Consider the following 14,317-nt stretch of genomic DNA (forward strand, 5'->3'; position numbering starts at 1 on the left):
AGAGTGCTGTGGCTTGAGTGGGAAGAGCTAGGGTTCACAAAGGGAAGTGTGGGAAACGCTAAGAGGATTCCTTAGTGCTTCCCCACCTATTATTTATAACATTATAAACTAATATTACAAGCTGTACATATTAACTTCAATGCTGAATGTATAATGCTGATATTACAAAAACTGACTGGAGATTTGCCATGACTACACACAGCCTAGCAGTTTACATAAAATACAGGGAGCACATAAATAAATAAAAAACAGGGAGCACAACAGTTTATTCCCTGGTGCTTTGTGGACCATATTTGTGGTGGTGCTTCTGACATAACGTGAAATGATTACTTACGCAGCAGAAGCAAAAACGCCAAGATGATTAGTGCAACTGCTCCCGGTCCCAGGAACGCTGACCCACTGCCAGTAATTCTATCTTTGCATCCACCATCAGCAGTACATGTACAAACATATAGTTGCAGGGATTGTGGCTGAGCACAACTGAACCCTTGGAAATCCTGTATTTGGAGGGGGACTTCGGTACTGCCTGCCTTCAGGTTCTGGGGAACCAACCGTACACTGGTGGCTAAAGCAGAAGGGTGGGGTTAATGAGAAAGAAAAACAAAACAAAACACAAAATGAGTGGGCAGAAAGTTAGTTCCTGTAAACCTTCTCAAATTCCCAACAAGCTCCCTCCAGTTAGGACCAACCAATTCAAGCCAGCTTAAATTTATACTCATGGTAACATACGTGCTTTTTTATTTAATTGGGTAATTTATACTGGTAACAAACTAGTCATGCTCTCTTGAAGACTCAAATAATCACAGGAGAGCTTTGCACCAGCAGAGATGATCACATAAGATAGCCTTATTGCTTACAGAGCACTATCCATCACTTCATCCAGTCAGCTACAGGCTGAACTCACAAGAATCTATTTCTGTCTTTAGGAGATTAACTTGCTGTAAGCCACTGGTAGACATATTACCATGCCAGGTCTATGACAGGAGTGGGCAAGAGGTGCCCAAGAGATCTGAGATAAGGAAGGTCAATATCAACCTGTTTTGAAAAGCTGTGATCTCTATAATGGCTGCTAGGCTGGCTACAAGCAGGGTGAAGAAAGGTAAGATTTCTTTTTCAGTCCTAAACTGATTGCTCTGCAGTGTTAAACTGTAGGATTATGGATGACAAGAATCAATATGAGAAGAAAAAGTATCTTCTGGTGCCTTCAATCTACCTGAAGTGTCCCTTCAAGTGTTTCCCAGCTTTATATGAATAGCAAAGTAAGAAGAAAATGCTAATCTAGTTTTGAAATACTCATTAAAATCATTTTTGATTTATGATCTATATATAGCAGGTTCATCAAGCTAGATTAAAATGGTCCAGCTGAGGGAAGGCAACAGGCCCCAGAACATGATTATTTTTATAGCCGATAGAGGGAAGGCATCAGAACAGAAGCAACATGTCCTCATATGTGATTTCATGTGTGAATTATTTTTTGTCTGGATCAACCAAGCTGAATTATTCAGATCAGCAAAGCACAATGATCCTGTAGAACTCCAGAGAACTGAAAGTAATTCAAAATATTTTTTCTTACCATTTCTGGATGCAATTATCCAGTTTCTTGCTGTTCCTTCTGGCTCATCAATGACAGAAAAGCTGTAGGGAGCACTGTTTGGGTAACTATCTATATCATTAGCTGTAACATCAACAAATGTTGCATCTGAACACACAGTCCGTACAGAGTTCTCAATAATTGGGCAGTTATCATTCTCATCTTGAACCTGAACAACAACGGTGCCAGTGACTGTTTTCGCAGGAACATCTAAGATTACAAAATATGAAAAATCAAATCAGTATTTGATAAGTACAGAAATTTTGTCTTAAAATAATAATAATAAAAACTTAATGTTTTTCAAAACACAAACATGCCTGAAATGAGTTTATGGGAGCAGTGTTTCATCCTTAATGTCAATGAACCTGTTAACAAAGTTCTTCTGAAGGCAAGTTGTTTTACTACCTTAATGTAAAAATGTATTTCTAGTGCATAGTTACACAATAACAAGCAGGTTACTAAGAATTCTAACTAGATACACAAGAAGCTCAGAGATGCTTTCCAACTAAGGTTTCCAGAAAATGTAGGACTTTGAAATCTGCTTATTATCATAGTGAGATACTGACTGTTTCCACCTAGGTCTTCACAAAACTTGTTTTAAAAGTTCATCTCCACACAAAGAGAAACAGCCATCCTGGGAACTCAGTCCAAGGCTTATCCTATTTCATAGAGTTGCCTTTGTCCCTCCTCCAAAGACAGAGCCTATTGGAAATTGCACCGGGTACCTAAATTTTAGGCAGCTGAAGGTAGGGAGGTTAAACCAACTGTAGCTATAGAAATACAAACTAAGCCCTAAAACAAAACAAAACAACAACCCAGGAAATTTACAAAAGACACCTGACCCAGCAATGCAGAAACAGAACTTTCTAAACTTACCAGTAGTTACACCCAACATGGTAAAAGTGTAGGTACCATTTACTACATAAGCTGATTCGTAATCAAGGTTTTTAGCAAGCTGGATTTCACCAGTTTTTGAATTTATCGTGATCCAGTTTGCTGGGTCTCTTCCTTTGATATATCTGATGAAAAACACACAAAAATATAAATATCACATATTTATAAAGTTCAGAACAACGACCGGAATTAAAAACAGTTTCACACAATGCCTACTCTTTGTTAGTGAAGGCCAAACTCTGATGCTGCTGCCACTGTAATTACTTTCAACTATTAACCTTAGATTATAAACCTACCCTGGATGTTGAAACCTGCTTTTTCCTTTCAAAGCAGCCAGGACCTGCCAGGTGTGGCAATGTTATTGAGTGAAATGAGAACACTTATTCCACTCAAGAGGCAGCATGCTGCTGGCCATGATGCTCCCCTTCCCCTGACCCTCCTCCCTGCCATGGGTGAGCAGCAGCCCCCTGGAAAGGCTGTATAACAGAAAGGGACCCAGAGTTGGTTTTATACATTTGTTGGTTCACACCACTTCTAAATGCCACTGTAAAGGCAGTTCAGCAATGTTTTAGACAAGCTACAATTCAAAAGCTAAAAACAGCCACATGAATGCATATGCAGGCTTATCTACCCTAATATCCTTTCTGTCCAACTTCTGTGTGTTTCTATATACTCCTTCCTAATGTTTCTGCATGTAAATATGGACAATTTCAGCACAAGCACTCATCATTTAGAAGAAAATAAGTAAGATTTTCAAGTCAGTCATTTTCTGCATAATAGAATACTGTTAGTAACGGTATTCTTTTGGTTGTGAATTATGCGTAGGAGAGAACAGATTGCCATTGAAATTACTTCAGGTCAATACACACATTTCTACAGTAAGATGTAGTTTTTAACATGAGGGTTATAAAATTATTCTTACTTAATGTTCACTGCTGCTTTTCCAGTGTCTTCATCAAGGGCTTGATACTGTCCAATGGCCTGGCTCACTCGCACGCTCTCACTCGCTTCAATAATTTTTGTGCCACCGGGGAATACAGGGCCTTCCCTCACATCAATCACGTGAATTTTGATTGGAATTGTTTGTGCTTTATAACTGTTCTTAATGGATTTGTGAAATTCTGCTTTGTTTGTAACAACAAAACCCAGGTTTAGGCTTCTCATTTCTTCATAATTTAATGCCTAGAGCAATCAAAAACAAACAAGAAATCCCTCAGAATTTGATGGTATTTGATAGTGAGACAACATCCAGATGTTCAATATTCAAATGATGCTTATGGAGGATGCCACAGTGGAAAAAAACATAGTTCAGCATGTTACTCTCAATTCAAAACATCTCTTCAAGAGTACATTAAGATTACTCCTTGTTTTTCCATGGACATCACAACTGGTATTACGTTACATTATTAAACTAGTCTAAGGTATGTGCAACGAATCCTACATATATATTTTGTATTTACCTTTAGTGAATCCCTACTCAGAATTATTCTGCTTTTTTTTTTTTTTTTTTTTAATGATTTGGTTACTTAGTAATGCTTATAATTTTATTATTATTATAATAATTATTTTTACTATTATTGTTATTATTATTTTATTTCTAATAATTTCCAAATTTCAGATAAGAAAACCAGAGTAGAAGAAAAAAATAGAACTCAGAATACTATGCATCTTCAGCTCCTGTCACTAAAGAGGAGTGAAAGCTCCAAGGAAATCCATAAAATAAACAGTTTGTAGCCATGGCTCATAGAGTAGGTGCTGCCTGCAGTTCCCTGTGGCCATGGGAAATAAATAAACTGAGACAAGCAAGGAGAGCAAAAATGTGGTGAGGATTACAGCATATGTGCTACTGGCACTGCTGCCCAACAACAAGGAAGATCTGTGGATTTCTGTTTGACTGGATACATACTGCCACCACACAGAATGTGGGTGACAAAAGTATTATTTGGTATAGAATTACTATAGCATAGAATAGAATTACCAAAAAATATAAGAGGAGCATCCACAACATACATTTGTAGTTTATTTATGAACTGTGAGTAATTTGTACATCAATCTCTATTAAGGGAATCAATTACTCTAATACTTAAAGACCCCAAAGAATACACTAACCTTCACAAGAGTCAAAACTCCTTCATTTGTTTTGGTATCTGTTACAATACGAAAATAGCCACCTTCGTTACCAGAGACAAATGAAAAGTTTGCCAACCAGTTATCAGAAAACTCTTCATCTTTATCAAATACTTTTATTCTCATGATTTCCACATTCGCTCTGTTTTCTTCAACGCTTCCTTCAAACTGCAAGGATAAAAAGATTTAAATGTAAAAAGGTGTCCCGATCTACACCATTTCATCAGTAGAAGGAACTCTGCATAAAGTTTTCTTAAGCAACGGGATACCAGCAAGTGTATGAACACACCAAATATGATGGTAAATGTACTTACTGCAGAACTTTCAAGCACAGGCAGGTTGTCGTTGACATCCAAAATTTTGATTTCTAAAGAGCATGTAGCACTATTCCCATCTGCTGCACCATCACGGTCCTTCCCTTCCACCACCAAAGAATAGCTACTTTGTGTCTGTCATAATTAGCAAAGAAAAATGAAGAAGTGTTAAACTAGTCTAAATCTGTGTTGCCTTACTGTATTACCTGTGCCTTATTTTGTCAAAATCTCTCAAGCAATGGCCAATTAAAACTCATCTGTCTAAATCATATACATAGCTCTTTCTACTGGAGTAAAGCTGAGTCTCAGAAAAGTGTTTGGGAGTTTTGCATTTTCCTCCCAAAGAGTTAGACTGTGCTCAAATACAGAAGTGGAAAAATTTCAGTAGCCACAAAGAGGATGCAGCAATACCTGCACATTAAGAAAAGGATGGTGTCTGCAGCCTCTGAGAGCTAATATAAAGATCACCATCTGCTGGCCAGTGAAAATACATGCAAGCATAGGGAAAGTTGCCAACAATATCTGGCTTTCGACACACTCACAGCAGCACCATCACTTATCCTTTAGGACCTGATTTGTACAGCAGTCTACAAAAGTCTAGATTCAACCAGCAGCTTTACAGGTGGTGATCTGGGTGTTCTACCCACAGGCACACCAGCAAAGAAACAACACCCCTGTGTCATGTAACTGCTGCCCAGCTGCACGGACGGGACAGAAAACAACAGCCAGCAACTGGCATTGTGAGAAAAAAAGAGACAGGGTGAAAGCAAGCTTTACCTCATCCCCTCCCAAAGCCACTGGAAAACATACATTAGACAGATAAGGAATGGTCCTTTAAACCCAACTGGAATGAAGGAAAGTGAGAAGTGATAACAGGTACCAGAAGAATGCTATCAACAGAGAATGTTTGTTTTTTTTTTTACCTCTCTGTCAAGGTTTATTGCTGCTACTCGAACCTCGCCAGTATCTTTATTCATACTGAATGCAGAACTTGGGCTTTGGGAAATGATCCTGAAAGCAATTTTGGAATTCAGGTTATTTGGTTCATCTGCATCCGTTGCATTTAACCTCATCACAATTGTACCTGAAAAAAACCACAACACAATACAATACTTGGTTACGCTGCCATGCACTGGCAAGTATTTTTACTGTAATGCCACAGGTAGGAGTGTGCTGCCAGATGCAATGCACAATTTTCTGATGTCCCTACCTCTGCTAATTTAATAGAGCTGAAAAAGTGTTCTTGAAAAACAATTTATGTTAAAAAATCACAAACAAAAATTACCCTATCAACACAGATCTGAAGGCTGTAGAATTCAATTCATCACAACTATCCAACGAGTTGAACTCTCACAAGAGTTCTGACAGAAAACTTTAGATACTGTATAAAGAAGATGGCAACTTTATTCAGACAGTAAATTGCGTTTCCTTCATATATCATCCTAAAGGAAGCTGGACAACTTTTGTACATGAACATCAATACAACATCTGCTCTTTACTGACTGATGCCCTCCAACTGCTTAATTCAAAATAAATGGTAGCCCCCATGCTGCAGGCCCCTTATGTGCACGACACAGGATATTTTACTTGGAAAGGGCCTACCTCAATGTCCAGCACTATTACCTGGCTTTGAGCACCAGCTGGAATTCAGGAAGAGAGACAGTTACCATACGGCTGTTACTGACTTGAAAGGCAGCTGCGGGAACTTAATACCCCAAACAAATGGATGGTCAGTAATTTCTATCTTCAGATTACCATGGCATTGAAATGGACGTAGTATCAGGTATTTATTAGTACATTTTACTCTGGGAAACAGTCTATTGCACCAAGACCTGTTCTTATGTTTACTGTCATTAATAAGAAAATTGACAACAACTTGTTCTCTCTCAATATTAAAGTGCTTCTCCAGACTATTAAATGAAGGAGAACTTTTCTTAAGCACAGCAGAGCTGAGTGCCTCCAAAATAGGCTGGAATTGCTAGGACAGAAGATGGATGGAATTCTCCATGCAGTGTCTAGTTAAGGACTACAGTCCTTGGCTTGATGGCAGCTTTGACCCAAAAACAAAGTTGGCATAAGAGGAAGTCTTATTCTCTGTTGCTTTTATGCACATGCTTTCCCTTCACCACACTGTACAACTCAGCCCTGAATAAAAGCATGCATTCAAACTTGGATAACCTGTCCTACACAAGCAAGATAATGCACTATTGTTACTACAGATATGCTGCTGCAATGGCTACATTCACTTTCTGAATGAGTTCAGAAAAGGTAAATTAGAAAAAAAAAAAAAAATGTTACCTGTTTCACTTAATTCTTCAATTGAACCAACAAAAACTTCATGTGAAAACACTGGAGGATTGTCATTTATATCTAGAACTCTAATTGGGAGGTCTATTGGCTCTTCCAGTTTTGCTCCTGTCTTGTCTAGAGCATGACCTCGCAACTGAAATAATTCAGAGACAATAAGAAAATGAGTGACTGTAATACATATATGTGAGTACGGATACAATTTAAATATATAGCAACATTATATATAACAATATTAGTAGTTATATATATGTGCATATACACAAACACACACATTTATATATATATATGTCCAGAAATGTTAAAACTTCTTGAAATAATAAATATTTTTATTAAAAAAGGAAAGAAGAGCACTTATGAGGGTAAAGTTAATATTCAACTTACTAATAGCCTTGGAGTCTTTTCTCTGTCAACCCTCCCTGTGATGTTCAAGTCTCCGGTCTTTCCATTGATAACAAACAGTCCATAAGGGGGTTCTGTAACTCCTTGACCAGATATAGTATAAGTTACCACGATCCCTGTGTCTTCAAGATCAGAATGTATCTAGGAGGAACATGATAGAGTAAATAGTAATTGGTAAATAAAACCATGTTTAAAAAGACACAATCTTTTTAGCTATTTTCATAATGATCAAACAAAAATTAGTATTAAATACAGTTTTTCTACATTGTTTACAGTGCGTAGATGCTGAGAGGAGAAGAAAAAGTTATGTGGTTTCTTTGAAGATCTAGTCCAAGGGAGATTTGGAATGTGACAGACAGTGCAACAGCTGGGAACCACAGAACAGAGAGGTCTGTGGGAGAAGAAAACTCTGACTACTTGGACAAAGAAAGCTGGATGACATACAAGTTCAAGGAAGAGTCTGACTGCTCCACATACACCCTTCTGTCCAATCACCACCAGCAGTTTTAGGAGCTGCTAGCCAACCTGAACCAGAGCTGAGTAATTCTGGTAGGGTGGTAGAGTGAAAAAAATTCAAAAACAACTGCATTTCCAAAAGCATTAAGAAAATCGTTGAGTGGGAAAAGATGAGAGACTCAGTCAAATCAGGCTTCAAGAGTAACTCATCTTCAGAAGGAAACTGAATGAAATGTGCCAGTCTTCTACTAGTATTCAATAGTTCATTAAAATTAAAGAAACATCTGTGTCTGTGGTTAGGGCAGCCACATCTTTATTTTATAATTTCATCTCTGTGTATTCTGTATTTATCTCTTTTTGGGGCTTACTCTAGCAATTGGATTCCTATAGGAATTGTCTTCCTCTTCCCGTATGAAAGCAGGAGGGACTGTCCATTCTCGCTTCTGTCTGACTGGGCTGTTGGGATGAGATGATGCGCCATGCCTGCCACTTCGATTGTAAATCTGTGAAAAAAACAAAGCTAAACGTCAGCATAACATCTGGTCATTTAAGATACGGTGCTTTATTGCTGTGCTAGTCCAGGTTATACACTGTTACAATACTAATTTTGAAATCACAGAGCAGTACTACCATTCTGAAGCACAATTTAAAACTATACATTCCTGAAGTTGTTTGAAGAGAAAAACTACAGCGATCTTTTAATCAAGACAGACATATAAAGCACAAGGTTTAAATACACAGGCATGTTCACACGACCAGGGTATGCTGATAATACACCCATTCTGGCAGATTTAAGTGCTTGTCACCAGATGTGGAATGAAGTTTGCCACTGATACTGCTGTAGACAACTATTTTTGCCTTATTATGCTGTTTAGTGTCCCATCAATACTGACCAGTACTCAGCTTCTTCTGTAATACATGATACATGCAATAAGAAACCCATTCACTGTCTCAGCTATCCTTGGCCAGCTACCCCTCATTCCCACTGACACTTCTTCCTCCTCCTGTCCTGCTGGTTTCCAGATCCATCTTCAGGCCTTCAGGCACTTATAAAGAAAAGCATTAACTCCTACCTTCCAATGGAGTCCATTTCCACAACTGAGACAGATCTGTAATGAAAGTCATGATAATTATTAATTCAGTGTCACTTTAGCAGTACATTTCTTTATCCACTAAGCGCCCTGGATAGCTATGCATGCCCCAAGACACTGCAATTAGGTGCCTCTTGTTAAATGTAAGAAATTGGATCCTCAGTCAAATTATCAGAGATTCTGTGTTTGCATTCCATGATGCTCCAAAGGTGATTTTTATTGACCTAAGGCCTAAGGAAAAGTAGGCTTAGAGAAGTGATTTTCTATTGAAGTCAGTAAACCATAGAATCACAGGGCTTGGAAGGGACCTCTAAAGATCATCTAGTTACCTGCTATAGCAGGTTCCCTACAGTAGGTTGCACAGACAGGCATCTGGGTAGGTTCTAAATACCACCAGAGGAGGAGACTCAACCTTTCTGGGCATCCTGTGCCACTGCTCTGTCATCCTTGCAGTAGAAACCTTTCTCACTTTCAGGTGGCAATTCCTGTGGTCCAGTTTGTGTCCCTAGCCTCTTGTTCTGTCACTGAAAGGAGCATGACTGTATCCAATTGACTCCCAACCATTTGATATTTACAAGCATTGGCAAGATCCCCCAGGTCTTCTCTTCTTCAGGCTAAACAGTTCCAGGTGTCTCAGCCTTCTCCCATCTAGGCCACTCATCATCTTTGTGGCCCTCTGTTGGACTCTACAAATTCTCTGTCCTGCTTGAGCTGAGGAGCCCAGAACTGGATGCAGTACTCCAAATGTGGCCTCACAAGAGCAGAGTACAAGGGGAGCATCACTTTTCTCTTTTCTGCTGGCCACCTGATTATTGCTGCCCAGGTGCAGGACTCTATCCTTGCTTTTGTTGAACCTTATAATGCTCCTCTCTGCTTAACTCTCCAACCTGTCCAGGTCTCCCTGAACAGCAGCACAGCCTCCTGGTGTGTCAGCCACTCCACCCAGCTTTGTATCATCAGCAAGCTAGCTGAGGGTGGATTTTATCCCTTCATCCAGGCCACTGAGAATATGTTAAAAACTTTAAATCTTCTCTTTGATTGGTTTTTAAACTGCTATCTGGGCTTTCACTATTCATCCCTTCAGTCTCACATTGATTGCTACATCGTAGCTTGATAGAATATTTTCATTCTCTCTTTCTCACACAACACTACACAGCAGTGGACAAGGTTGGGAAAAGTAGCAGGAGAGCAGTTTCTTTGTATCAGAAGCCTGAAAACCACAATGTAAACTAAAGTGTCTGAAGTTTGCAAATATCTCAGTGGACTAAGATAAAAGAGCCATCAAGGAAGTATAGAAAATCCCGTTAGTCATTAGAAGTAGAGTCCTATAAAAGAGCCTCAAGCATTCTGCTCTCTTGCTAAAAAAGATAATTTTGGTTCTTTGCTTTTTAACCTATAATAGTTTGTGGTCTATAGGCAACCCCCTAAGGAAGTTTAAAGAGATCTAAAATAGGTGTTTAACAATGGCAATTTCATTTTTGAGATGCAAGAGATACATCTGGAAGATGAATTTTTCAATATACTACAACTGCCTTCTATTAAGTGGCTTAGTAGGGAAAACCCCCATCTGTCACTTGGTGTGAATCACAGCCTCAGTACAAAAACCCAGATGTCTACTGATGAAATCCATTGATGACACGGAGCTGGGAAGGCATTGGCAAAAGACAATTGGATTGTTACAGAAAATTAGTCAGAAAACCTGAAGCCTGAAGTAAGAAAAATGGAATGAAATATTGCAGGAAAGCAGCTGGAATGGGTGAGGCAGCAGGGGAAAAGGAGGGAGTGACTGACATGTATAGGGAGTTCAAGGCTGCTCTTGCACAAATGCCTGCTCATGTCTTGGGAAGGAAGTGACTGAAGAGACAGATTTTGAACACACAGCTTCATTTTATACTGGAAAGATGCAGAATGAGTAAGCAAGGTGTGTACGCCTATTTGCTTTGCTATGAAACTAGAAACCCTATAAATGTGGTCTTGTCACATGTTGTGCAGATCAGTTTCATGTTGAAGACCACTGGAAAGTGGACATCCTGCACACTTACAAAAGTGGGCTGAAAGGACATTGGATGTTATCTCTGAGTCCATCTCCCTGCCCTAGGGCAGGATGAGTAACATCCATCTGCTGCCTAACATCTGTTTAACCTGTTTCTAAAAACTAGTGATGGAGATCACAGCATTGCTGCTGAGAGCATAACAGTGCCAAAGTAAAGCTTTGTGGGCTTTACTTCAGACTAGAATTTGCCTGACACCATGGAATAAACAGCCACAGAAGTGATGGAAACATCTCTCAGGACAGTTTCAGTCTCAAAGGGTCAGATTGACACGCTCCGGAGATTTGCTTCAGAAGCACAGTTTGATCCAATCAAATATGTGCATCCTACATCCACTGCATGTGTTTCCTATAACAGACACCAAAACAGCTACACTGAAATGTCTTAATCACAAGCTGAATCTCTCTCTTTGTCACGTAGATAACGTAACTAGGAAACAGCACAACTCCCTCTTCATGACAATCATCTTTCACATATAATAAAATTTCTCATCCACCCAGATCCTCCCCAGAACTTTCTCTCCTCCAGGCTGAACAGCCCCAGCCCTCTCAGCCTCTCCTTGTAGGGAGGTGCTCCATCCCTTACATCATTTCTGTGGCCCTCCTCTGGATGTGCTCCAACAGGTCTATGTCTCTCCTGTACCGAGGACTCTACATCTAGATTCAGCACTTCAGGTGAGGCCTCACCAATGCAGAGTAGAAAGGCAGGATCACCTCCCTCACCCTGCTGGCTATGCTTCTTTTCATACAGCATGGGATACAGCTGGCTTTCTGATATTGTTCCTATGAATTCTGAAAATAAACTGCTACTGATGGTAAAATTACAATAGTGACTCCAAGTATTCTGTACTGATCTTCATCATATCCAGCCTGATGTCTAAAATATCAAATATTAAGGATGTACAACCTAAGAAAACACCCATAGGAAAAAGAATCTCAAATCCATTCTCACTCACATACAGAACACTTTTTAAGATGTCCTCTTTTGAAGACACAATGGCCACCTACTAGTGCAATCACCCTTGATAGCTCTGCCTATGTGACAATGCCATGGCTCCAGGTGTGTGCCCTGGACATGATCCACGCTGGTCCCAACCCTACAGGCACCATCACTGGGCATACCCTGATGTTCCTAGAAAAAGGTCAGAGGTAAAGATGGGAAAGCTGCTGGGACCTCCATACAGTCCTCAGGGCTGATGCTATGGATATAGACCACGGGTACTGAGGGAACAGAGTCAACAAATAGATGCTTCCAGGAAAAACAGGAAAGGAAGAACCTGTATTTTTTCTGCAAGCATTTTGCTTTTTAGTCAGTTCTTTGTGTTTTCCAGTTATCAGTGTCTTGTTTGCATGTCTTTTGACACCAGTGACTCCAGTTGAATGCTCACAGAAGCAGCTACTTTCACCCGCAACAATCGGTTCATCTTGATTAAAAACCACTACACGCAAGAATACACACACAAAAAGGGAACACCCCACAGTTCTTCTCTCTCCTGTCACCAACCAAGCAGGGCAGTTTTAGTTACTGAAATATCACATCCTGCTTTAAAACTGTAAGGCAACAGGTCTCCACTGTCCATTTTTGGGACCTGAAGCATGAGAAATCCTGCCCAGCTCCCTGCAGCCCTCCTGAGCACTGCTCAGCTCCCTGCTCCTGGCCAGGCCTGGCCTCCACCCTGCCTGGGCAGCGGCCGCCCAACTTTGCTGGTGTTTCACCAGGCAGGGAGAGTGAGCTGCTCAGTAATGCCTCTGATGGCAAGGAAAGCTTCTTGGGGAGTTGCTAGAAACAGACAGAAAACTATAGCCCAAATCAAACCCACGCTTTCTTAAGTCTCTGTACATTTCAGAACTTGCTTCTAGAATGGAAAGCTATTCCATAGGACAAAAGGCCTAAAGGTTGAAGCCATGAAAGAGGTAAACCCACGTATCTTGAAATGGTTTTGTTTCTTTTCTCTAAGATTGCCAGTAAACGTTACATACAATCCATTTTCCCTCCTGGCACAGCTCCTCCCAACAGGTAATGCAGTTTACAGATAGTTCACTGAACAAAAAGATGACTGCTGTACCAATTCCCCTAAACCTCCTGGAACCCAGACAAAACCCACCCATCTCCAGACACAGAAGAGTCGTTTTCATCGCTTTTCCCGACTTTTCCCAACTTTCAGATTTCCCTTTCACCTCCCTCCCAGGAAGCGAATCTAAGAGCTACAAAGCCTCGACGCGAAGCCCCACGCCCCGCTCCCGCACACGACCCTCGGGACACCGCGCAGCCCCCACGCTTCCCTCCCGGCTCCCACCGTGCGGACCACCCCGGAAAGGGACTCACCAGCAACACCAGCAGTGCCAGCAACCGCACCGCCGCCGCGCTGCCCCGAGACATGGCCGCTGCCTGCGCGCCGCGCCCGGGACGGGGTCACCTCCTGCGGCCCTCAAGGGAAATGGAGGCGGCCCGGAGAGGGGCGCGCTAGTAGCCGCGGGTGGGTGGGGAGAGAAACCGGGGAGAGGGGCAGGTATCGCCCGGCTCGCCCCGCCCGGCCCCGCCTGTCCCGGCTAGACCGCGGGGAGCCCCCGGCACCGCCCCGTCGAGAAAGGAGGAGGTGTGCAAAGAAATTCTGACAACCGACCGATAAATTAATGATAGGAGAATGTGAATTTTCGTGGGAAAATTAGACGGAGAGATGTTTTAGCGCAGCCTTCTGACAATTCCCGTAATCCTCTTTTTAACGTGCTTCCAGCTATATACTTCCTACTCCTATCTGCCAGAGGATACGCCTCATTAATTGATGCTGACAAAGACATAACTGATAATTCACGATTGCGAAAGAAATAAATACACTTCCTGTACATCCTTTGTTATAGGAGGTGCTTACCTGATTGCTCTTTCTAAGATCACACTCGATTGTCAAAAATAATTTTGGAAGCAGCTGGTCATAGAGCTATTAGTGATGCTTACCAGGGAACGAGCCTTACTGTAGTCTTCTCAATGACGCAGAATCACAGGATGGCCTGGGTTGGAAGGGACCTCAAGGATCATGAAACTCCAACCCCCCCACCACAGGCAGGGCCACCAACCTCCACATTTAAT

At 41.1% G+C, this 14,317-nt stretch overlaps 1 protein-coding gene across 1 annotated transcript in view; it reads right to left on the bottom strand.

Annotated features, from left to right (window-relative positions):
- The window catches only part of DSG2 (desmoglein 2), a 21,341-nt gene extending 7,525 nt beyond the window's left edge, over window positions 1-13,816 (bottom strand). Inside the window, exons 1-12 of the mRNA XM_015855483.3 lie at window positions 13,559-13,816; window positions 9,165-9,200; window positions 8,460-8,594; window positions 7,618-7,776; window positions 7,225-7,369; window positions 5,850-6,010; window positions 4,927-5,061; window positions 4,595-4,780; window positions 3,408-3,667; window positions 2,468-2,610; window positions 1,574-1,801; window positions 335-565 (exon numbers count right to left, since the gene is read on the bottom strand). Of these exons, the coding sequence (XP_015710969.2) occupies window positions 335-565; window positions 1,574-1,801; window positions 2,468-2,610; window positions 3,408-3,667; window positions 4,595-4,780; window positions 4,927-5,061; window positions 5,850-6,010; window positions 7,225-7,369; window positions 7,618-7,776; window positions 8,460-8,594; window positions 9,165-9,200; window positions 13,559-13,612 (1,873 nt within the window). The 5' untranslated portion in view covers window positions 13,613-13,816. The remainder of the gene's footprint in view (window positions 1-334; window positions 566-1,573; window positions 1,802-2,467; window positions 2,611-3,407; window positions 3,668-4,594; window positions 4,781-4,926; window positions 5,062-5,849; window positions 6,011-7,224; window positions 7,370-7,617; window positions 7,777-8,459; window positions 8,595-9,164; window positions 9,201-13,558) is intronic.
- Window positions 13,817-14,317: the final 501 nt, after the last annotated feature.

Source organism: Coturnix japonica, chromosome 2, assembly GCF_054131305.1.
Source record: "Coturnix japonica strain WE chromosome 2, WE-NBRP24, whole genome shotgun sequence".
Classification (NCBI taxonomy): domain Eukaryota; kingdom Metazoa; phylum Chordata; class Aves; order Galliformes; family Phasianidae; genus Coturnix; species Coturnix japonica.